This window comes from Mixophyes fleayi, chromosome 1 (assembly GCF_038048845.1).
Source record: "Mixophyes fleayi isolate aMixFle1 chromosome 1, aMixFle1.hap1, whole genome shotgun sequence".
NCBI classification, from domain to species: Eukaryota; Metazoa; Chordata; class Amphibia; order Anura; family Limnodynastidae; genus Mixophyes; species Mixophyes fleayi.
This window is the reverse complement of record NC_134402.1, coordinates 24,624,098-24,650,035: the sequence shown is the minus strand read 5'-3', so window position 1 is coordinate 24,650,035 and position 25,938 is coordinate 24,624,098. Positions and strand designations below refer to the sequence as shown.

The window sequence follows — 25,938 nt, the reverse complement described above, 5'->3', positions numbered from 1 at the left end:
CTAATACTAGCATAGTCGTCATGGCATCTGTGATCCGCTTTGCGACTGGATGACAGCTTTCATGCTTGCTTCCTCTTGCAAAGGATTGTTTAACAGTCAATTGTTGTAAGCTACTAGTAGTCTTCTGCTTGGTCTGCTTCAGGGATGAAGATCCACCCCCAACAGCAGCAGCAACAGCAACAGCAGGACTAACGCTCAAGAATTCGTCTGAGGAATCCACGATAGTGGAGGAGCCGTGTAGCCTTAGCAACTTGGATGCAGGACTACTTCTGATCAGTACTGAGGATATTGATGAGGTCGGTGTTCAGGGTGTAGATTGCAGGTGCTGGGATCTAGATGAGAGAAGGGAGGTAGCTGATGCTGGACTGCTTGCTGTTATTTTTTTAGCATAAGTTTCCGATTCTCCCAACAGTTTGCCATGAACTCGCTTCAAAAGAGCGCCACATGGATGAGGGTCCTAGATGGTTAAGGTGCCTTCTTCTACTAACTGTGGCTTTTCAAACGCTACAAATGGCTGGACAACTGTTGTCAGGATAAGGGTAAAAATAATTCCACACATAAGAGGTGGATTTTTTGGTCTTATGCCCAGGCATGACAATGGCCTTCTTCTTATCACATGCAAAAACTGCTTCCACGGGTGCAGGACTTACACAATCATCATCATTATTATCATCATCATTATTTATTTATATAGCGCCAGCAATTTCCGCAGTGCTTTACAATTGGGAGCAAACATTAATAGAACAATACTGGGTAATACATACAGACTGAGAGGTAAGAGAACCTCATAAACATCCTCATTAGCGCCCTCGTCAGCTACATAAATATCCCCCTCATTCTGTTGCAATTTCAAAGTGGCATCCTCAATTTGTATATCACCGTCTACTCTTGGGCTGTTCATGCACACATCTGCAGAAATGCTGAAAGGGGCCTTCTTTATTGGTACACTATCAGAAAGGTCAGGCTTACACATAGCACTCGTGGATAGACTCTCCTCAGGGATTTGTGTCATTTCTGAATCTGAACATAGATTTTCCTCTAATGCCTTACTGTTTTCTTCCAGCTCAGCTTTTACATGTAAAATTATTTGGACACCACTTTTGGAGTAAGAATAACAAGGTCTTGCTTGGTCATTACTGACTTTACAAGAAGATGCCTCAGTGACAGTTGCAGAACTAGCACTCATAGAGAAAGTCGAAGGCCTCATTCTTTCCTTGCCACTACGTGTGTAGAATGGCATGTTGGCAATTTTATTTTATTCTGCAGTTAATTTTGCCTGGATTACATGTCTTTTATTTTTACCATGGTAAAAGGTGTTTTTTTACATTTTGTTTCCCTGACTTAAAAACACTATGCACATAGGCTTTAGCAGATGACGTAGAGGGATTACTATTATCATGACTGGTGCCAGCAGCTGCTTGGTGCTCCTGGTATTCTGTGTACTGCTGTGAATCCATTTTGATAAGACAGTACAATGTGACTGCAGTTTAAGAACAACACTGCAAGCCCCATTATGTCTATTCCAGCAATGACTATTAGCAATGGAGCAATGGAGCTCTCCTGTTTGTGTGTGAGCTATATAGCACCGTACAATGTGACTGCAGATTTAGACCAAGACTGCCAGCCCTTTTATTTCTATTTCAGCAATGACAATTAGCAATGGAGCAATGGAGCTCTCCTGAATGTCACTGGAAAACTTTGAAGAACACCGCTACCACTCCTCTTTGTTTTCTATCTATGACGCTGCCCAACTGCACTAGAGACTGCCAAGAACCATGCTATCCCTTCTGTGTCAATCTGTGAAATGGTGCTGAATCGCCGTGGAGGACAGTACTTATAGAATCCAAAACTCGCGAGATCCGACAATGTAGCGATGACGAATTGCCCCGTTTTCAATTCCGAGGGTGCGCAAAAGTACCAACCCGGCTCGGTACTCGGATTGACGAAGTTTGGGTGTGCTCGGTTTTCTGGGAACCGAGCCAGAGCATTTCTACTTACAACATAAGCATACATTGCATCTTGTAATTTACATAGGATTCTGAGCCTCGCGTATCTAGAGATAAGTGGGACTCGAAATAGTATGCAAATTGCCAACATTTCATAATATACACTTAAAGCTTATACTATATTATTGGCGTCTGATGCGTTGAGAGCCAAGTGAGACGCATCCTTGGCTACTGCGCATGCGACTCTACATATGGCCTTGAGTGAGCTGATGCCAAACAACCAGATTGCACCATGTGTGGCTAGCCCTACTTTTCGGAATTAAGGTAAAGTTGCCAGGTGTTACTACATATACAGCAAATAGGGCTGTGAAATAGTGGCTCATGATTATGCTTATATTATGCTTATACCGGTATTATTATGGTTTAAGACAAGAAGAAACCAAACACTTTATAACTGTGGGTTTAGGAACAATTGGGAACATCTGGTGGGCATCTGTCTGTCAGACACTACTGCAATGTGGCATTTATTATTCTTGCTTGGCAATATTCTGTTCAAGCTCTTACGTTTTTTAATTCATTTTATGCCCTTTATGATATTTGGTTCTCTATTTGCTTTTATTTTATATTTGTTTTATAGTTGTCAGGTTTTCATTTAATTTTTCTATTGGCCTCTGCAACACTGTATCAGTGGTATAGATGGTTATGCATTACATTGTCAGCTAAAGCTACTGTTCTTTACTTTACACAAGACCCATATTAATTTGAAATCTCTGATGACTCAGTCTAAAACAAATTACAGCTTTATTTGATTTAAGAAATGCCTGCATTTCTTAAATCATAGATTTCTTAAGTCTTCTCAGTGAATAATTTTGAAAATGAGCAACTGGAAATTGTACATTGTTATATCATTTGGATTATTCATATTTCTCCCTTAAAACTAATGGAAGCAGGGTTTAATTCTTTTATTCTGTGTATTCATTTCAAAAGTATCTTAGTAAATGTAATGGGTTGTATAAGCTTTGAGAGAAATTAATTTTATGCAAATATGCATTATGGAATATTTAAAGCCAGTTTAAATATTAGTCCATTTACTTTGGCACCATTTTATTAACCACAAAGTTATTATAGCATAGGCTAGCTAATAATTAGTGTATTGTTTCAGTCTTGTTAGATGAATGTTTATACAAGGTATTCATCATATATTGGTAGGACGATGGGAGATAAGATGACTAGTCCAAGGTCACACGTGTCTTACAATTGATAGTCTCAATGTCATTGTTAGTGGGTGCTTTGTAGCCATCATGTCTAAATTCATTAACTGTAAAGTATTCCATTGAAGAACACTTTAGAATGACGGAATCCTTATTTAATCATTATGTAGAAACAAACACATTCATTGGAAAGTTACATCAGGGCAGAGAACTTGTAAGTATGACCACACAATTAGAACCATTTAGTCCCTGGGCCCCAACACGTCATCAATTGTTACACTGTGAATGATTCAATGCCAGCATAACACCTGTACAAACCTCAAATCTCATTATCGTAAATTAAAGTTAAGTTCTTACATTCTGCAGATCTTACCACATTGTACATTACATCATTGTCTAGGTATTATTCTAGTGTCAAAATCAAATACCCTCCTGTCCTTTCTCTTACCAAGTAGCTAGATGCTAATTACAGTGATGTAGTAGAAGTGCTTAAAATGAGCTATTTAGTGACATATTTTATTGTGATTTTTTTTATTTTTACCTTTTCTCATTATTTTTGTACACGTGTTAAACTTGTGTTTCCTGTAGATGTGGCATCAAAGGCATCACTTTTGAAATCAAATTTGTTACAATTTGCTGTTATTAAGAGACGGTGTGTTAAGCATCTGACAGATTACATTATACGAGTGCAGACGGCTTTGATAGCTGGTTCCAACCATCAGTTCACTTGATTTAAAAAGTATGCAGCAAGAATGAAGAGAAGAATCTAGGAAGATATACATTATAAATACCTTTGGAAAAATTTCAGCCATCATGTCTATTTAATCATCCTGTATGTCCAGTTTTACTAGATACCTAGTTGTATCCTTTGTATAATAGCTTAAATTTGTTAGCAATAAAATAATATTTTTTCTTTTTCTTTCAACTGACTTTGTATTACGTGGTGACAGTTTCCAGAATACCATGCATATGATGATTGATGTTATTGTATGATTAGCTTACAATACATGTGGCTTACAATCATCATCAGTGAGGACCGTTCACCAGGTGAAAGCAGACACAACAGACACACATCATAGAAGTGTATCTGTGGCTTCTTCCTCCTCAGTGTAGTGAGTAAAGGGGCGATAACAAACCCTTACTGCATTATGCCTACACCTGCCTGCCCAATACCTCATCTTCCCACCTCTCTAAGCATAGAGAGGCACAAGGAGAAGACATGTCTCAGTCTGAGAGCTTTTCCCTGTTGTTTCTAGTGTTAAATACCTATTGGAATTTTTATTTGTGTTGCAGTAGTATTTTTTCTGAAAGCCACTTGTTACATTTTTTTGCATTTGCTGTGCAGCTTACAGTGATCCCTAAAGACACTAGTAAAACCACAAGTTATAAGGCTCACCGAAAATATTTACATTTGATATGTGTTTTACTAGCGTTAAAAATATAAGGAAAATGCCAGTGGGTCTGATGTCTTAAACTGATTAAAATATTGAGGGCTCATTCACATATGCTTACACCTCCCTGCCTGTAACTCAATTAACGGATTCTTGGAATCATTAGCAGTGCATGGTCCTAAACACAGGGAGCCTGATTCATCAAGGAATGTAAAACAAGCATATGGTGCATTTTTGTTTGCTTTTTGTGTGTTTTAAAAAAGTATATATCTCGGGTTTACGTGCCTCCGTATTCATCAAGGAGCGGATTTGAAGATACGTCTGTTGAGGAATACAGGTCTAGTTGTGCTCTAACAGACAATACACTGCAGGATATATCTAATACACATGTGGAATATAAAGACCCAAAGGTAAGTGTGTTCGAAGATAAATTGCTTTCTCTGGCATATGGCTAGTTCCTGGGCATGTGCAAATTGATTTTAAGAAAAATATGGCATGTATCACGTATCAGCATTCACGTGCCTTAATGAATCAGGCCTAGGGTGTCAGTCTCATGTAAGTCCATACAAGTAATATTTCTAATTACAACATATAAATATGAATCTCTGTGATGGTCAGAGCTGTATTTACCATGCTTAAAGCATTATTGTTCAGGGGGCAGAAAGTAATTGATTTTATGTTACTTAGTTTTTTACTTTTAATTGTTTGGGTATTTTTGTTTGCTCTTTGGGTTTTACCAGCCTTCTTATTCAGTCAGTATAATGAAGGAAGTAATAAGTGGGTGACCCCATGAGAGTGCGGAGAGCGCACTCACTGAATTAGTTTGAATACTCTGCTCTCAACTCTAAATAAGGCCCTAATTATAGTCTCTGCATATATATGGAAGATCCACTTAGCTGGGATTATCTACAAGCAATGGGATTTTTTAAAGAAGCCTTTAGGACAAGGAAATTAAAAGGTTCACTTTCTACATGAAAATATTTTTACAGGTCTACTTACCAGCCAGAATATGCATACATTCCAGAATAAAAGGCAAGGGGTAACCCCATAAGGCCTACATCTTTCCCAACAAAGGCATCTTTGAAATTCTGTGTCTCGCCTGTAACAAACAAGTATTTATTGACATGCAATAATATAGTTGGTGATCCGATGCGGTTAACATGGAAATTACTTTATCAATAAACAATTGTATTATAATGAATCACACTCATACATTATCAAATAGTGCTATACTGTTAAGAATTTCTAATACTCATTAACACAGTGTTGTACGTGTTTTCCTCTGACATTTGCACTTACTACTCGGGAACACAGCTGTCTAAAGTAATAACATCTGTGAATAACTGTTTATCACAATTTGCATTGATGTAATATATCTTTGTTAATCTAAACTAGAGATGGGCGGGCTCGGTTCCCCGAGAACCGAACCCACCCGAACTTTGGGTATCCGAGTACCGAGCCGAGTAGGCTCGGTACTCTCCTGCCCGCTTGGAATCCAAATCGAGGCCGAACGTCATCGTGACATCGTCGGATCTCGGGGCTCGGTTCTCGTGATACTTTAAGATCATAAATACCCGCCTCCACAGCAATCCATCGCCTTTTGACAGAGGGAGAGAGCAGGGTGTAGTCACAGGCTGATTAGAGCAGGAACAGAGAATACAATATTCTTATTCCAATTGAACTATCAAAAATCGCTAGAGAAGAGAGGAGGATAGTGGAGGTTTTTTTTTTTCAATATTTGGCACTCCCCAGTGCTTTTGGGGTGTCCCCCATAATTGTGCATAAATATTTCTGGCTGTCAAAAGTCATATTTATCAGCAGTATTTAAAACAATTTGTAGCACTACAAGTGCTTTTGGCTCAGAATGGATTCAAAGTAGTCCATATATGAGCAGAATGAGCAACCAGGTTCTGTCACCAGTCCTGATGGTAGTGTTTCCAGTACGTCATCTGGGAAAGGCGATGTCAAACTACTCCATCTTTTGAAATCATCCAAAAAAACACACACCAAAAAAAAAATTACGCTGTTGAAGCGAAAACAAAGTATAACTGAGGAAAAGTTAAGTCCCGATAAAAAATTTTTTGCCAACATGCCATTCTACACATGCAGCGGCAAAGAGAGAATGAGGCCTTCACCTTGCTCTATTAGTGGCAGATCCAAAAAAGTTACCGAGCCTATAATTGGTGCACAACTACTGTTACGCGTCAAAGCTGAGCAGGAAGATAACAGTAAGGCATTAGATAATGTTTGCTCTGATTCACAAATGATACCAATCCCTGTGGAGAGTCCATCCAACAGTGGGATGTCTAATCGTGAGCATTCTGCTGATGTGTGCCTTAATAGCCCGAGTGTAGCCGGTGATACCCAATTTGAGGATGCAACTTTGGAATCAGAAGAGGATGAGGGGGAGATTTGTGTAGGCGACGAGGGCGCTAATAAGGATGTTGATGAGGATGAGGTTGTTTATGTAATCCTGCACCAGTGGCAGCAGTTCTGGCACGTGACAAGAAAAAGGCCATTGTCATGCCTGGGCATAAAACAAAAAAATTCACTTCTTATGTGTGGAATTATTTCTACCCAAATCCAGACAACAATTGTATAGCCATTTGTAGTGTATGTCAAGCCACAGTCAGTTGAGGGAGGGACCATAACCATCTTGGAACCTCGTCTATGTTAGGCCATTTAATGAGATTTCATGGCAAAGTGTTGGGAAAAGCTGAAAGTTCTTCCAAAAAAATTACAAGCACTCCATCATCAGCTAAGACCCTCCGGTCACCGACATCCCGACGGCTACAAAATACACCCACCACACCATCCTCATCAATATCCTCAGTAGCTCTCGGAGTTAGTCCGGCATCCCACTTATTAGGGCTGGATGACTCCTGCACTATTAAAGATTCCTCTGAAGAAAGCGTTAGTCCCACTGCTGCTGCTGCTGTTGCTGCTGCTGGGGGTTCATCGTCAGCCCAGAGGCAGGTCAAGAAAATGAGCAGTCCTACATTTCAGCAATTAACTGTGAAACAATCATTTGCTAGGGGAAGCAATTATGACAGCAGTCACCCAGTCGCCAAGCGAATCACAGACGCCATGGCTGCAATGTTAGTGTTAGATCTGCATCCAATCTCCACAATAAACGCAGCTGGTTTTTCACAGTTAATTGAGGTTTTGTGTCCGCGTTACAGAATTCCATCGCGACACCATTTCTCCCGTAAAGCAATTCCACAACTATACCAAAAAGTGTGTAAAAATGTAGAGATTGCACTGAAAAATGCCATTCTGCCCAATGTCCACTTAACTACAGATATGTGGACAAGTGGAAGTGGCCAAACCAAAGACTAAATGACTGTGATAGCCCACTGGGTTGGTCATTTACCTTCACCAGCAGGAATAGCAGCAGCATTGACACCACTACGTAACATTTGTCACAGGTAGGCCACTCTTTGTATCACCGGCTTCACTAACAGGCATACAGCTGACAATTTGTTACGCTAACTAAGAGATGTGATTGATACATGGCTTATACCACTTGGACTCTCCCCAGGATATTTCATTTCTAATAACGCCAACAATATAGTGCGAGCATTACAGCTTGGTGATTTCCAACATATTCCCTGTTTTTCTCACACCATCAACTTGGTGGTGCAGAGCTTCCTACGAAATAACCGTGAGGTGCAGGAGATGCTTTCGGTGGCCCGTAAAATTTCAGGCCATTTCAGGCATTCAGCCACATCATGTAGGAGATTACAGCAGCTCCAAGAGCAGTTTAACTTGCCCTGCCACCAACTTAAGCAAGAGGTGGTAACTAGGTGGAATTCCACCCTGTACATGCTTCAGAGGATGGAGGAACAGCGCAAAGCCATCCAAGCATATTGCACAAGCCAGGACATTGGGAAAGGAGGGGGGATGTATTTCACTCTTGCACAGTGGGGAATCCTTTCAGTGCGCTGCAAGGTGCTGAAACCATTTAAAGTTGTGACGTGTGAGGTGAGTGCAGACTCTGCTAGTTTGAGCCAAGTCATTCCTTTAATTAGACTATTGGAAAAGCAGCTTGAGAAACTGAAGGAGGAGCTGAAAGCAAGCAATTCAGCAAAGTATGTTGGCCTTGTCGATTAAGTACTTCATTCGCTTCACAATGATCCTCGAGTTATTAAGATCTTGAACTCGGATCAGTACGTTTTGGCCACTGTGCTTGATCCAAGGTTTAAAACCTACATTGAGTCTTTACTTGTAAATGAGCGAGATGTGAACTTTTGCAAGGAGCTATTGCTCAGCAAGTTGGCCGCTGAACTGGGCCTCGGCTTGACGACGTGTCCTCCTTCACTTTCTCAAGCTGCTGCTGCTCATAAAAAATTAAATTTCCCAAAAAGAAGCAGGGAAGACGCAGGGGGCAGACCAGAACAACTTAACAACTGGGCTGGTTTGAAGGATTTTTCTAAAAAATGTGTCACCTTGCCCATAACTCCATCCAATACGAGTATAAACATGCAAAGGATGGTGGAAGATTATTTTCAAGAGGTAATTGATATGGAAATTTCATACAGTCCCTTTCCTTACTGGGAGGAAAAGCAGGACATTTGGAAACCCTTGTACAAACTTGGTTTGCAATACCTAAGCTGCCCACCCTCCAGTGTGTACTCTGAACGAGTATTCAGTACAGCCGAGAACTTAGTCAGTGATCGCCGTCGAAGGTTACTTCCAAAAAATGTGGAGAAAATGATTTTTATAAAAATGAACTACATCTTCCACGAGGAAGGCCTTCACCATCAAAGACATCCAAGCACTGACTGTTCTCTAATGGCGAAATCAAACGGCGATGAATTGATAGTCTGTGATGGTGACGTACACACCGATGAGGGTGAGGATGAAGATCCAGATGATGACGATAACATGTTTTTAAAACTTTCTATTTAAGTCTAGGGTGCAATCTACCCCCAAAGAGGAAAGGGACTTGGGGCATTTCCATATCACGTACCGTCTTGAAAGGCTGCTGTTTGGGCAATTTATCATTAAGGGTAGGGTGTCATAGACAGAGTGACCCCAAATTGACTTTGTCCATTTCTCTTAATATTGTACAGTCTATAACGGCTGAATTTTTTTGCATTTTCAACAAGTGGAGGGGGGCCTATAGAGACAGAAACCAAACTGGCTTTCTCCATTTCAATTAATATTGTACACTCTATAACGGCTGAATTTATTGGTATTTTCGACAAGTGGAGGGGGGCTTAGAGAGACAGAAACCAAACTGGCTTTTTCCATTTCTTTACATATTTAACTATAAGTGTAGGGTGTAATATACATCTAAAGACGATGGCTGCATTGCCAATATGCATAGATGGAGAGGAAGACAATCTGGTTTGTGTGTAGAATTAATGAAGGCCTACCTAACAGGAATTAAACTGTTTTTTGGATAATTTATTAGCTTTACAATTACATTACTTATTCAAGAAACAGGCGTACCACTAAATATGGTTATTTTAGGCCCAAAAACATTGATTTTCCAACAAAATAGCAAAACAAAACCAAACAAAACCAAAACCAAAACACGCAATGGCGGTTTTGCAAAACCAAAACCAAAACACGATGGTAATCCAAATCCAAAACCGAATACAAAACCAAAACACGGGGGTCAGTGACCATCTCTAATCTAAACTTTCTTAACACAGACACTGGTCAATTTTTATGGACTTCCACTCAATATGGCTTACTTAGAACCTATTGGAGGAAATCTCCAAAGCACTCATGGGGGTAAATGTATCAAGGTGCGATTTTGCAAATCAAGCGATTTTCTCGGGAGAGTTGAAACTCGCGGATGTATTAACCTGAGTTTTCATGTAAAATCGCCAAAGATTTGTTTCTGTCAAAATCGCTTTTTCCAAAACCGATACAGATCAAACTTCCGACTGTTTGCCACTCTAGCTATACAAGTCTCAAATGTGTGAAGCTGTAATTTTGCTTAAAAGCTCGCCAGATACAACACGCTGCATTCTAGCATCGTGTTCAGTAAACTCATCACTGTTACACTGCCCTGTCTATGCAGCCGGGGCTCCCGGCAGCTGTCAAATGTTTAAAGATAGATAAAAGTAAAAACAAAGCGTGGGGGCCCCCGTCTGAGCACTATTAACCCTATTGCTGCCAGCCTACTGCTGGTTACGTGAAAATCAGGGAAAAATCTTGCGTGGAGTAAGCCGGATTTTTACTTAACCAGCACTAGGCAAACCAGCCGGGCTGGGTGGCACTATAGGAGGGGGACACATGGCAAGGGTCCCCCTGCCATAATGACAAACCATCCCCAGGCTGTTCAGCGCTAGGCTGGATTCCCTAGGGAGGGGGGACCGCCAACATAAACCAGCGGGCATTCCCTCTAGGGACAACCAGACCAGTGCTGAAAGCACTAGGGCTCTTCCTACACCCCTGAGCGGTGGGTGTAGGGTAATAATGGTGATATAAATGTAAAAAAACACACTGACACCGTTTTGTTTGGTGGAACTACAAGTCCCAGCCAGCCAGGGTGCCATAAACAATGTGGACATGCTGATACTTGCATAACTACAAGTACCAGTATAGCCATGGCAGCCATGGCATGTTGGCACTTGGAGAACCACAAGTACCAACATACCCTGACACCCACGACTGGCTGGGACCTGTAGTTACACAAAAGAAAATGTTAAATAAACCACCACATCCTCTTTACAGATCACATACTTTTAATAAAAATAATAAATCCCCAATAAAGACACTAAACACCCTTATTTATACCACATAATTTTATTAAAAATAATATTTCCCTAATATACTCACCACTGATATTTTCACCTGTCGTCAGCAGCTTTTAATCCTAAAATGTCTGTAAACCAAGTCCCAATAAATTTGTATCCAAAAGTCCTGCTTGGAAATGTCCCAAGTTAATTTGCAATTACAGTAGTCCATGCTTGGCAAATTATTCATTTCTTCTGGCCAGAAGGGCTCCCTTGTTGATTGCTGTCTTTGTTCTTCAGCCAGAAGGGCCCCATATTTGTAAAATCCAATCCAGTACATTATTGGGACTTGGTTTACAGACATTTTAGGATTAAAAGCTGCTGGTCTCAACCAGCCCTGAGTGTCAGGCTACGTTGGCACTTGTAGTTCTCCAAGTGCCAACATGCCCTGGCTGCAATGGGTATGCTGGTGCTTGTAGTTATACGAGTATCAGCATGCCCACACTGTTTATGGCATCCTGGCTGGCTGGGAATTGTAGTTCCACAAAAAAAATGGCGTCTGTTTGTTTTTTCTACATTTATATCGCCGTTATTACAATACACCCACCGCCCAGGGGTGTAGGAAGAGCCCTAGTGTTTTCAGCACTGGGTTGGTTGTCCCTAGAGGAGGAGCCTTCTCATTTTTTTCGACCATGCCCTAGGGAATCCAGCCCAGCACTGAACAGCTTGGGGTTGGTTTGTCATTATAGCTGGGGGACCCCTGCCGAGTGTTCCCCTGCTATAGTAGTGCCACCCACCCCGGCTGGTTTGCCTAGTGCTGGTTAAGTGAAAATCAGGGGGGCCCCAACGCAAATTGTTTCCTCAATTTTCACGCTACCAGACGTAGGCTGGCAGCATTAGGGTAAATAGTGGCTGGGAGGGGGGGACCCCACGCTTCTTTTTTTTGGACTTTTAGCTATTTTTAAACATTTGACAGCTGTCTAGACCTCTGGCTGTATAGGGAGGGAGAGTGTAACAGTGATGGGTTTACTGAACACGCAGAGTTAGCTAAAGACGGGAGTGTTTGACTTCGCTGCAAATCGCCAGAGACGACCAGTGATTTTGAAGATCAGGGTAAATATCGCAGCTTAATACATTAGATAACCTTTGGACTTTTGTCGGATTTGAACATGCTGAAAAAATCGGACCTTGATACATTTACCCCCTGATGTGCCTACAAAACGTGGATGGTCTGCTCAGCATATTGCAAGATCTACCTACCCTTCACTCTCCAAAGATGCTCCTGCAACGTAGATGTCCAAATAGAAAAATCTACAGATATGCACTGTGCAACCGTAGCAACAAAGCCCTTCCTCCACCATTTTATTTCTACCCATGTCAACAAAATATACTTGTCAGATTTCTCATGAAATACTTCTAAGTTAAGCCTCATTTAGGGCATGCATTAGTCATGGAAATTAAGGAATATGTGGCTGGCCTAATTACATATGTAAATTTTTTAACATTTTATTGCTCGGAGTGTCCCAGTGAATTTGCTTATCCAGCAAAGTGAGACATGAAGGCATAAAGTGAGTTTGATTAAAAGTATAGGACCAGATGTGAAGACTGCCAGTTGTTAGCTACTGCAAGGTTCAGTTTAAATGGTCATGTGACTCTCTGAACAGAAGGGAAAGTCCTAAAACTTTGGACTCCACCCTAATCTAATTAAAAAAAAATCTTGCTTTACAAAGAAAATATGTTCTTTGTTCCCCAAAAGCCTCCTGCACACCTTGCAAGAAATGTCCTCACTCCACACAACCAGAGTCGTCTTAATGCATGGGCATGCTGGGCAGTTGCCCCGGGGGTCCCATGAGCCTAGGAGCCCCATAGCCTTGCCAACATTTTAGTATATTATTTTGGGAGATTTATTCAGAACCTTCAAACTCTCTTTATTAAAATGTTTATTTGGACTAATCACCTCAGTATCAGCTATTATCTGTACATGCAATCTTGCTGTTGAGAATACATAACTTGACTTTGACGAAACCAATGTACATGTACTAATTGGACAGTAGTTATTACATGTACGTTGTTTTTGCAAAATATTAGAATAACTTTATTATAGCTTTACGGCTTCAAGAAATGATGTCTGTTTAGTTTGTGTTGATTATGTACAATTTGTCAAATCAACACACATCATTTTTTGAAGGCATAAAGCTGTAATAAAGTTCTTCTAAATATTTTTAACAGTTCACGTCAGTTGCCTCCCTCTGCCGGTGGTAATCACTTTTCCGAAGCTGTAAAACTCAACAGTATTTACCCCGGCAGGATGAATCTGAAGACCTCATCGCCGACTCACTGAAAAGACTGAAACCTTCAAACACAGACTTTTCTCAATTATGGCACCAGAAGAACCCGGCAGCGGGCGATGAGGTGACCTTGAAGAGACTGAATGTGATCCGAGTTGTTATGGTAGTAATTTAAGGAGGTGCCGCCTGTGCAAGGTTCATTGCTAAAACATGTACCTCTTGTGGCGGACACTGAGTCTTCATGGTAAATGAGGCATCAGAGGGGGTGAGGTTCTACCAGCACAGCAGTGTGACCTATCAGCAAGTTCTGATGTTTTTTGGCGAGGTGGTGGTTATGGAAACCCAATGCTGCCGTGTGAAGTCACCTGGTCTTCCTTCAAGCTGGTGTTGTCAATTTCAGATCAGAGTGAAGCACAACAGTTCTCGCCTACAGCACAGCATTAATAGAGAACTGATAAAGTGATCACATTGCTAGCTGGTGATTAGTTAGTAATAAATTCCTCTCACAAATGATCTATTGATACAGACATAAATGCCTCTTCAAACATATCCGACATGCCCCCCCACAACTGGAGGAGTAACAAGTAGGGATGAGCGGGCTCGGATTCTCGCAATCCGAACACCCCCGAACAGTGCTGATCCGAGCCTAATCCGAGCACTATTCGGGTATTCCCGCCGATCGCAAAACTGAAAACGAGGCTTAACGTCATAATCCTGCCGTCGGATCTCGCGAGATCCAGATTCATATTAGTCCCCGCTTGCTGCCACCATCTTCACTCGAGCATTGATCAGGGAAGAGGGAGGGTGTACAGCGCCGTCCCGGACCGGCAGACTGTTCAGGTACTAGCAGTAGCTCTGGTACATTATAATAACATAATGTCACGTCCTAATCCATCATTGTCCTGTCTCTCCCACCAGATTGTAAGCTCTTCTGACAAGGGTCCTGGTTGTATTGGTTTATATGTGGCATCTACTGTGCATTATATTAGATGTGAATGTCCTCTGTATGGTATTTTATTACATATGATACATGTTATTACTGAATGTGCTCATGTTATATTATTTATTATAGTTTTGCAGTATTGTTCCATCTCTGCCCACATTGTGAAATATACAATGTGATGTGAACTATCTTTCAGCATATCTGTGACCATGGAGCTTACACTCTAGAGATTTAATGACAGAACTGGTCCAATGGGGCTTATATCTTACATTACAGGTGTATTGGGAGGCAGTGTACCACAGAGCTGGCAATCTAGTTATATACAATAATGTGACATCCTGGTCAGTGTAGCCTACAGTCTAGTAGGGTAACATGAGAACTTACAGTCTAGAGTAAAGGTGTATTGGGAGCTTATATCCCGCAGAGCTAGCCATCTAGTGTTACCGTGTAAGGGAGGCATAGAGGGATCTCTGTGACTGGTTACTCCTGGCACATGGAAGCCTCCCCTGTCCTCACATTCTCCTTCCTCCTCCATTCAGCAGAGTTGTATGGACTTAGAGGGGCAGAGGTCACTGGGCTTCTCTTTGTGACTCCTGACAAAAGCTTTGTTTTACCAATGTCCCTGGGATGTAACAGGCTGGATGTGCAGAGTCCTGGAACGGTCTGTGTGTAGCAGAGGGACGCACTGTGCAGGAATAGGGGAGAGGTGCGGAGATCTGCACGGTATGACATGAGGCCTCTGCACGGCTGATTGGTGGACATGGTGTAAGTACTGCACCTCTATTATATATTATAATTCTAACTAGTACTATCTGCGGTGTCTTATATCGGACAGTATTACTCTGCTCTGAGTGGAGTATAGAATCTGGAGTCTGCTGTGAGAGAGTATTACTCAGATCTGAATGGAGTATAATCTCTTGTATCTGCTGTCAGAAAGTATTACTCAGTTCTGAGTGGAGTATAGTCTCTTGTATCTGCTGTTAGAGAGTATTACTCAGTTCTGAGTGGAGTATATTATCTCGTGTCTGCTGTGATTGAGCATTACTCAGTTCTGAGTGGAGTATATCCTCTGCTGTCACTGAGTATTACTTAGTTCTGAGTGGAGTATAGTCTCTGCTGTCGCTGAGTAAAAAATACAAAATTCTGTACTTTAGCAGTTTTTATAAAAAAAAATCAGAACTCAAAACCCAAAACCTTGAGGGGGGTGTTTTGGCAAAACCCATTAGAACCTAAAACCTGAAGGTAATCAGAACCCAAAACGCGAAAAGTGGCCGGTGCACATCCCTAGTAATAAGGGAGCTTTATAAGATATTTAAACAGCATACCCCTATTACTTCTATGTCCCTGGTATGCCTCTCCTCAATGCGGTCCTGTACCTATGTATAATTAATTCCTCTGATCTTTCTCCTTGGTCAGCAGCCATGCAATCAGCTTTACTGACACACTTTATTAAATGTTAATTTAAGCATCTTAAGAATAGAGTGGGGGTAAGAACTGAGGCAGTGTGGTTATGTTGGAACAAATGTATTTTTTCTCTTTTAGCTACCTGCGTTATCATATCATATTGTACAGTCTGTGTTCCTGCTCTTGGTGTATAAGCTTTTTTTGCATCTGAGCGTGCACACAAACCACTGATTTCAGAATTAGTGCATTTAACAATTGCAAAGATGTTAAAAAAAGCATGTAATATATGCCAAGAACGCAGTTTGTGTTAAACTTAATATAAGCTCCAGTGTTATGTCACAGCAAACTCATTTTCTGCCCACTACAGCAACATTTTTCAAAGAAACAAATCCAGAAAACTATTTTGGTGTTATAATTAAGACACCAACACATTTCTTGGCCAAGATTGCCTATAGCAACCAATCAGATTCCAGCTGTCATTTTGTAGAATGTACTAAATAAATGATAACTAGAATCTGATTGGTTGCTATAGGCAACATCTCCACTTTTTCAAACCCGCAGTTTAGTAAATAAACCCCATAGTATTTAAAGATAGAATTGAGTTTTAAGTGCTATATGGGGAATTGATATTCTACTTCTTTCCTTCCAGCAAATATATAGATAATTCAAATAGAGTATATACACAGTACATGACGGGTTTGGACATGATTATACATTCAAAAAATATTACAATAATGTTTGCTCTTACCTTTAATTAACTGCATAACTCCAGGAACTATAATCATCAGGAGTGCTATAAGCTTACAAAAGGTCAACAAGATCTGGATTCGAGCAGTGCAGCTAACGCTCATACTGTTCAGGACCACTATAACGGCTGGAGGTTGGAGAAAAGAGAAAGACACAGAGAAACGATTGAAAACCTTTGTGTAATTTATTTTTGCATTAGCAATAATTTGTGCATTACAATTGAATTTTATTAATCTAACATAGTACTTTACTATCCTATGCTAAATATACTTATAGTGCATCTTAGCAAATAGCTTCAAGTATTTTACATAATAGACAGACAGAATATTTTATGTAGCCTATGGTAACAAAAGTAAAGTATGTTGGATCTTACAAAGGACATGCACACTTTAGCAAACCTAGCACTTCAGTGACAAGGAGTGCCAGTTTTGTGGATGAGTCTGTTTGGGCCCCCACCAAACCAGCTATAAATGCCCTAAAGGCAGGTTAGATCAACAGTGCTGTCAAATGATTTCTACACTGTCTAGATGTTGTCGTCATCATCTTCAGAATCATCCTCACTCTCATCAGTGTGGACATCATCATCACAAACTATTAATTCATCTCCGCTGGAATCCGCCATTACAGAAGTGTCAGTACAAACGTATTTGCCGGTAAAGGCTTTCCTCATGGAAGATATAGTTCATTTTGATGAACATCATCTTTTCCACGTTTTTAGGAAGTAACCTCCTACGTCAATCACTGACAAGGTTCCCGGCTGTGCTGAAAACTCTTTCTGAGTACACACTGGAGGGTGGGCAGCTTAGGTATTGCAAAGCATATTTATACATGGGTTTCCAAATTGCTTGTTTTTCCTCCCAGTATGGAAAGGGACTATCTGACATTTTGATTTCAATGAACTCTTGAAAAAAATCCTCGACCATCCTTTGCATGTTAATAGTAGGATCGGATGGAGTTATGGCCGAGGTCACACTTTTTTTGGTAAAATGTTTCAAACCAGACCAGATGTCAAACTGTTGTGGTCTGCCATCTGCATCATCCCTGTTTCTCTTTGGAAAGTGCAATTTCTTACGAGCAACAGCTGCCTGAGAAACTGAAGGAGGAGACGTCGTTAAGCCAAGAACCAGTTCAGCAGTCAACTTGTTGACCAGGAGCTCCTTGCATCTCTTCAGATCTCGGTCAGTTGGAAGCACAGAATCTGCGTAGGTCTTAAACCTCGGATCAAGCACAGTTGCCAAAACATAGTGATCCGACTTCAAGATTTTAATAACTCTTGGATCATTGCGAAGAAAATTAAGTACTTGATCTACAAGGCCAACATACTTTGCGGAATTGCTTTCTTTCATCTCCTCTTTCAGTTTGTCAAGCTGCTTTTCCAAAAGTCGAATTAAGGGAATGACTTGGCTCAAGCTAGCAGAGTCTGAACTCACCTCACACTTCACAATTTCAAATGGTTTCAGCACCTTGCACAGCACTGAAAGGATTCTCGACTATGCAAGACTGAAATACATTTCCCCTCCTTTCCCAATGTCATGGCTTGTGCAATACGCTTGGATGGCTTTGCACTGTTCCTCCATCCTCTGAAGCATGTACAGGGTGTAATTCCACCTTGCAAACACTTCTTGCTTAAGTTGGTGGCAGGGCAAATTAAATTGTTCTTGGAGCTGCTGCAATCTCCTAGAATGCCGGAAATTTCCTCAAATTTTACAGGCCACTGAAAGCATCTCCTGCACCTCATGGTTATTTTTCAAGAAGCTCTGCACCACCAAGTTATTGTGTGATCAAAACAGGGAATGTGATGGAATTCACACAGCTGTAATTCTTGCAAAAATTTGTTGGCGTTATCAGAAATTACATATCCTGGGGAGAGTCCAAGTGATCTAAGCCATGTATCAATAACATCCCTTAGTTTTCATAACAAATTATCAGCTGTATGCCTGTTAGTGAAGCTGGTGATACAAAGAGTGGCCTGCCTGTGAGAAATGTTATGTAGTGGTGTACATGCTGCTGCTGTTCCTGCTGGTGAAGGCGAATGACCAACCCAGTGGGCTGTCACAGTCATATAATCTTTTGTTTGCCCACTTCCACTTGTCCACATATCTGTGGTTAAATGTACAGTGGGTAGAATGCCATTTTTGAGCCCAATTCTTACATTTTTACAAACGTTTTGGTACAGTTGAGGAATAGCTTCACTCGAAAAATGGTGTTGCAATGGAATTTGGTAGCAGGGACACAAAACTTCAATTAACTGTGAAAAACCAGCTGCGTTTATAGTGGATATTGGACGCAGATCAAACAATAGCATAGTCGCCATGGCGTTTGTGATCCGCTTTGCGACTAGGTGACTGCTGTCATACTTGCTTCCTCTAGTAAAAGATTGTTTCACAGTTAATTTCACAGTTAATTGTTGTAATGTACTAGTGGTCTTCTTCTTGGGCTGGTTATGGGAGGAAGATTCACACCCAGCAGCAGCAGTGGGACTAACGCTTAAGAATTCTTTTGAGGAATCCAGGATAGTGGAGGAGTCATCTAGCCTTACTAATTTGGAGGCAGGACTAACTCCGATCGCTACTGAGGATATTGATGAGGACGGTGTTGTGGGTGTAGATTGCAGTCGTTGGGATGTAGGTGAGAGAAGGGTCCTAGCTGATGATGGACTGCTTGTTAACTTTCTGATTTTCCCAACACCTTCCCATGAACTTGCGTCAAATGGTGTAACATGCATGAGGTTCCTAGATGGTTAAGGTTCCTCCCTCGACTGACTGTGGCTTTACATACACTATAAATCGCTAGACAACTGTTGTCAGGATTTGGGAAGAAATAATTCCACACATAAGAAGTGGCTTTTTTGGTCTTATGTCCAGGCATAACAATGACTTTCTTCTTATCACATGCCAGAACTGCTTTCACTGGTGCAGGACTTACACAAACAACATCATCCTCATCAACACCCTCCTTAGTGCCCTCGTCGGCTACACAAATATCCCTCTCATCCTGTTCCAATTCCAGTGACATCCTCAATTGGTGTATCACTGGCTACACCCGGGCTGTTCAGGCACATATCTACAGAAATGCTGAAAGGGGCTTTCTTTATGGGTACACTAGCAGAATGGTCACGATTACACATAGCACTCGTGTATGTACTCTCTTCAGGGATTCGTGTCATTTCTGAATCTGAGCATACATTTTCTCTTATGCTTTACTGTTTTCTTCCAGCTCGGCTTTTACATGTAACAGGATTTGTGCACCACTTTTGGACTGCGAATCACTTGGTCTTGCTTGGTCACGAGTGACCTTACAAGAAGAAGCCTCAGTCAGGGTCGGACTGGCCCGCCGGGGGACCGGTCTATCCCCCGGTAGGCCCCGACCCTGATCGCTCCCCTCTTCGTTGGTGGGGGAGCGAGTAACTGAAGACAAAAAAAACAAAATAAACCTTGCGTGTCTGCAGCGCCGGCTCCGTGCGCACTGAATGCCGGGCGTGACGTCATCACGCCCGACATTCAGTGAGGAGCGCCGCAGACAGAAGACAGAAGACAGAAGAGAAGATAGAATCAGATAGAAAAGGTAAGTGAGGGAATGGAAGAAAGAAGAGAGCATGAAGGCAGAGCGTGAAGGGGGAGCATGAAGGGGGAGCATGATGGCAGAGCATGAAGGGGGAGCATGAAGTGGGAGCCTGAAGGCAGAGTGGAGGGGGAGCATGATGGCAGAGTGAAGGCGGAGCATGATGGCAGAGTATGAAGGCAGAATGAAGGGGGAGCATGAAGGCAGAGCATGAAGACAGAGTGGAGGGGGAGCATGATGGCAGAGCATGAAGGGGGAGCATGAAGGCAGAGTATGATGGCAGAATGGAGGGGGAGCATGAAGGCAGAGCATGAAGGCAGAGTGGAGGGGGAGCATGATGGCAGAGCATGAAGGGGGAGCATGAAGGCAGAGTGAAGGGGAAGCATGATGGCAGAGTGGTGGGGGAGCAAGATGGCAGAGTGGAGGGGGAGCATGAAGGCAGAGTGGAGGGGGAGCATGATGGCAGAGTGAAGGGGGAGCATGATGGCAGAGTGAAGGGGGAGCATGATGGCAGAGTGGAGGGGGAGCATGAAGGCAGAGTGGAGGGGGAGCATGAAGGCAGAGTGAAGGGGGAGCATGACGGCAGAGTGAAGGGGGAGCATGACGGCAGAGTGAAGGGGGAGCATGATGGCAGAGTGGAGGGGGAGCATGAAGGCAGAGTGAAGGGGGAGCATGATGGCAGAGTGAAGGGGGAGCATGAAGGCAGAGTGGAGGGGGAGCATGAAGGCAGAGTGAAGGGGGAGCATGATGGCAGAGTGAAGGGGGAGCATGATGGCAGAGTGGAGGGGGAGCATGAAGGCAGAGTGAAGGGGGAGCATGAAGGGGGAGCATGAAGGCAGAGTGGAGGGGGAGCATGAAGGGGGAGCATGAAGGCAGAGTGAAGGAGGAGCATGATGGCAGAGTGGAGGGGGAGCATGAAGGCAGAGTGAAGGGGGAGCATGATGGCAGAGTGAAGGGGGAGCAAGATGGCAGAGTGGAGGGGGAGCATGAAGGCAGAGTGAAGGGGGAGCATGAAGGCAGAGTGGAGGGGGAGCATGAAGGCAGAGTGGAGGGGGAGCATGAAGGCAGAGTGGAGGGGGAGCATGAAGGCAGAGTGAAGGGGGAGCATGATGGCAGAGTTAAGGGGGGCCAGGAGAAGGGGGGAACAAAAGCAGCATGACACAGGGTGATGAAGGGGGGGCAAAAACAGCATGGAGGGCGCAGTGTGATCATAAGGAGGCCCAGCATGGTGATTAAGGGGCACAGTAATGTGTGTGTGATGGCACAGCGGGCTTGTGGCAATGTAATGTGTGTGTGGTAGGTGGTAGCTAAATAATGGGTGCTATTTTCTTTGTAGGGTGAAGGTGGGACAATTTAATTTAAGATGGGGTGGTTTGGGGGCTTTTAATTAAATGTGAATATGAATTATTTAATGGCAGTGACGGTTGCGGGAAATAGGTATATTTATTATACGTATACATAAATGCGATTTATTGCAGGGGCTGTCTGGAGGGAGGGAAATAGGTTTATTAAATGGGAATACTATAACTTTAATGTTGGGGCTGGAGGAAGGCCTAAGTATTAATTGTTGGTCCTATTGATTTAATGCCAGGGCTGGTTGGAATCTTCTAAATGTACCCATTATTTTTTCCAAATAGGGCCCTTAACATTCCAAGATCCAGACAAGCAGCAACTAAAGAAACCAGCAGCTACAGGTGGTAAAAGTGACAAGAACAGGTAGGACAGTCTGTCAAATATTCTGAGTCTAGTGCAGGCTTGGCTAACCTGTGGCACTCAGGTGTTGTGAAACTACAAGTCTCAGCACACCCTTCCAGCAATAAGCTGCTATATATTGGCAAAGCATGCTGGGGCTTGTAGTTTCACAACACCTGGAGTGCCACAGGTTAGCCAAGCCTGGTCTAGTGGGACAATCCCGATTTATGGTGACTGTTCTGCCCAATCTAAGGGGCAGGTCAGACTGTGTACTCTTTATACACACACTGCATTCTTTATATACTACACTATGGTGCTAGCTGTACTTCGTGGGCTGACCCCTCCCCCTCTAGCGTCTAGTCTCGCCTCTATAATGACTGGCCACACCCCCTCTGGTGGGCCCCTAGCGTTGCAGTTCCCCGGTGGGCCCTTCATGCCCCAGTCCGACACTGGCCTCAGTAACAATTTTAGATCTCACATTCATAGAGAAAGGCGAAGCCCTCATTCTTTCTTTGCCACTGCGTGTGAAGAATGGCATGTTGGCAATTTTTTTTTAAGTTAACTTTTCCAGGATTGCATCTCTTTTTTTCTTCATCACGGGAAAAAGGTGATTTTTTGTATGTTTTTTTCCCTGACTTAAAAAGACGGTGTACTTTTACAAAGCCTTTACCAGATGACATGCAGGGATTACTATTATCAGGACTGGTGGCAGCAGCTGCTTGCTGCTTCCGCTCTTCTGTGTACTGCTGTGAATCCATTTGGATAATACCATACACTTTTTGGTGCAAATTCAGAAATAAAGCCTACATGGACTTGGATGTATTAAGAAAAATTACCAACGCAACTCTTCTCTTTGGGTGTATATTACACCCTTCACTTATTAGTGCAAATTAAGAAAAAAAGCCTGTAAGGACTTGTATATTAAGAAAAATTACCAACGCAGCTCTTCTCTTTGGGTGTATATTACACCCTACACTTATTAGTGCAAATTAAGAATAAAAGCCTGCAAGGAAGACTAGTATATTATATTTGTATTTCAGCAATGACAAATTCAGCAATGGAGCTCTTGTCTTTGGGTGTATATATCACCATATACTTTTTGATGCAAATTCAGAAAAAAAGCCTGCAATGACTAGTATATTTGGATTTCAGCAATGTCAAGTAGCAATGCAGCTTTCTTTAACACTGCTACTACCCTCCTCTTTCTATTCTATTACTTTTCCTGCCCAACTGCTCTATACTCTGTCCTGCCCCTTCTCTGTCCCTCTCTCAAATGGCGCTAGATCGCCGTGGAGGGCGGTACTTATTGATTCCAAAAATTCCGAGATCCGAGATCCAAGATCCGATGACGTCACAATGACGTTTTGCCTCATTTTGGAATCCGAAAAAGCGTGAAAGTACCGAGCCCGCCCATCTCTAAAGTATACACACACACAAACACCTTACATTACACTGTGATGGCTGGGAAGATTCACATACTACATTCTTGAACAAGGTGGAGGATAATTTATTAATTCTAGGGTTCCTATTGCATCTTGGGAACCTGGGAAGAGCCAGTCCCCAGCCTCTCCTTTTATATGCTAAGGAGACAAGTTGCATTATAATACAAGGTTGGCCTATATACCTTGTTGTTTCATTACCAGCGGGCCCATTGTGTGGATTAATCCAACATCTGTTTACTTCTAGTTTTTGCAACCAGCTCAGCAAGATTAGAGCAAACTGTGTCTCGTTGGTGTATAACAGATACTAAGGAAATGTATTATTATTTATTAGGGCCAATCAATATGCAGCACTGTACAGAGAATTTATAATGAATCACATCATTCCCTGCCCCACTGGAACTTACAGAAGGTCAAATAAAACCCATGAACCCAGAGCTGTAAGGCAGCAATTTTAACCACTGTGTCATCATGCTGTCCATATTATAAGGTTGCACATTTTGATACCAGGGGCCTGATTAATTAAGGAACGTAAATGCCAAAATTTTACGCAAAATTGTGCTGCGCATGCCCAGAAAGGAACCATACTTCAGAGAACGCAGCAACATCTAATTAATCTTCGAGTGCAAAAGATCATTAGTACAACATATGATTTCAGGTGCTTAACATGGAGGGGACTGGGTGTATGCATCTAGTCAATGTACAGTAGGAGTTTGCCAAGCTCAAGCGCAGGCAGCAGTGTCAAAATCAAGCTTTGGGCATCGCAAATGTCCCTGTTATTCTTCCGTATCTTTTGCTCCAGCTACAGGTCTGGTGTAAGTACCGGGTGACAGTGATGATGGTCTCGTATACAGGCTAGAACATGTATTTGCAATCAGAAGCAACTGTAAAAATGCATTTTATGTACAGTAGATATTCATAACATCCTAATAAATGTATTTTAATGAAAAAAGAAACAACTTATTTTAATGTTATGTTATTAATGACGATATTATCAACAAGTGATATCAAGTTAAGGGTTTTTTTGGGGGTTTTTTCTGAGCGCTCTTTTGTGACTTTATATCCCACATATGTATTGGGTGTATCCTGCAGTGTCTTGTCTGTTAGAGCAGAGCGGAACTAGACCCATATTCATCAACAGACGTATCTTCTATATTTATTTTTTTATAATCTTTCTTATTGGTTATTTTCCTTACAAACAAATACAGCAAATCCGTAATGACATATCTGTTACATATTCCAATGTTTTCAAAGACAATTAAAGTATTCATGACAACATGGCTTTAAAGACCAACATCAAATATTAATACGTCTAACAAATTGCGTTATTTAGGATTCATGAAAACATTGTAAATAATCTTGTACATTTACAAATCTGGATATATCTGGTCGATATGACCTACAATCAGAAATAAAATATATCTGAAATGAAGTAAAATAAAATGAGGGGGGAAGGAAGGGAGGGGGGGTAGTTGTTTGTTCTAGTAAGCTCTATGGCAGAGTGGATTGTGGCAAAGTGTATTGGTCAGATCCTTCCTTAATTAGCAAAAGTTTACATCTTCAAAATTTCTAGGAGGTTCCAGTTATCCGTGTAAGCATTTATTCTTTCTCTCCCTAGCTTAATTGCCTAAGTAAATACCAGGTAGTGTACTCAAACAATTTAAAGATGTTCTGTTGGACTGAGGGTTCCAGTGACTCGATATATATTCCCCATTTTTACTGAAACCTCAGACCACCTTTTTCTATATCTGGGAGAGTGGCTCTCCTATCCAAGTATATGATATCTAAAATATCTATTTTGAGCATTCCCAGAGTTGGGGAAACCGGTGATACCCAATGTCGTAATATTAGCTTTTTTGCTACTGTTACAATTATCGTCAGAGCAGCTAGGATGTCAGAGGATAGCATGCGATCCTTCCAATTGGTGAAATCAGCCAGCAAAAGGGGTTCTGCGGCTAATGTAACCTGTATCTTAAACACGTGATTAATATAGTTTACCAACTTATTCTAAAATTTCCTGACTTTCCTACAGCTCCAGAAGTTATGCATCCAATCTGCCCTTTGGGATTTGCACTTCGGGCAAAAGCCAGACTCCCATTCAACCATAAAGCGCTGCCTTGATTGTGGGATGTATGCCCTGTGGACTACTTTTAAATGAATTTCCTGGAGGTGAGTGGTGGACAGCGACTTCCAAATATGCTCAAAATGGCAGGTCAAAGTAACTGGGTCACTTATGCTGGGAATATCTTTTGGCCAAGCGTCTACCGTTCTACTCCAGGGAGTTGCGAGCTGTGTGTATACCAGATCCGCATATACATATCTAATTTTGAATTTAATAGTTTTTAAGAAGGTGAGTAAGCTTTCCAAACCATCTGAACACGCTGTAGTTTTTCTCTGAGCTAGTATCGAGTTTGCATAGTGTCTGAGCTGCAGATACATAAAAAATTGAGAGTTTGGGATTCTTAACTTTTACTTTAGTTGACTGAACGTATATATGTTGCCACCTGGGTCAAATATGTATTTTATTGCCATTATCCCACCATCTCGCCATGTCAGGAAATTGATGTTATCCAAGCTAGGTTGGAATGCTAGTTTAACCCAAATTGGAATAAATTTGGTGG

The 25,938-nt window shown here is 41.9% G+C and overlaps 1 protein-coding gene across 1 annotated transcript in view; it reads right to left on the bottom strand.

Moving 5' to 3' along the window:
• The window catches only part of LOC142149904 (cystine/glutamate transporter-like), a 158,232-nt gene that overhangs the window by 42,088 nt on the left and 90,206 nt on the right, over nucleotides 1-25,938 (bottom strand). Inside the window, exons 4-5 of the mRNA XM_075205453.1 lie at nucleotides 16,627-16,752; nucleotides 5,548-5,647 (exon numbers count right to left, since the gene is read on the bottom strand). Of these exons, the coding sequence (XP_075061554.1) occupies nucleotides 5,548-5,647; nucleotides 16,627-16,752 (226 nt within the window). The remainder of the gene's footprint in view (nucleotides 1-5,547; nucleotides 5,648-16,626; nucleotides 16,753-25,938) is intronic.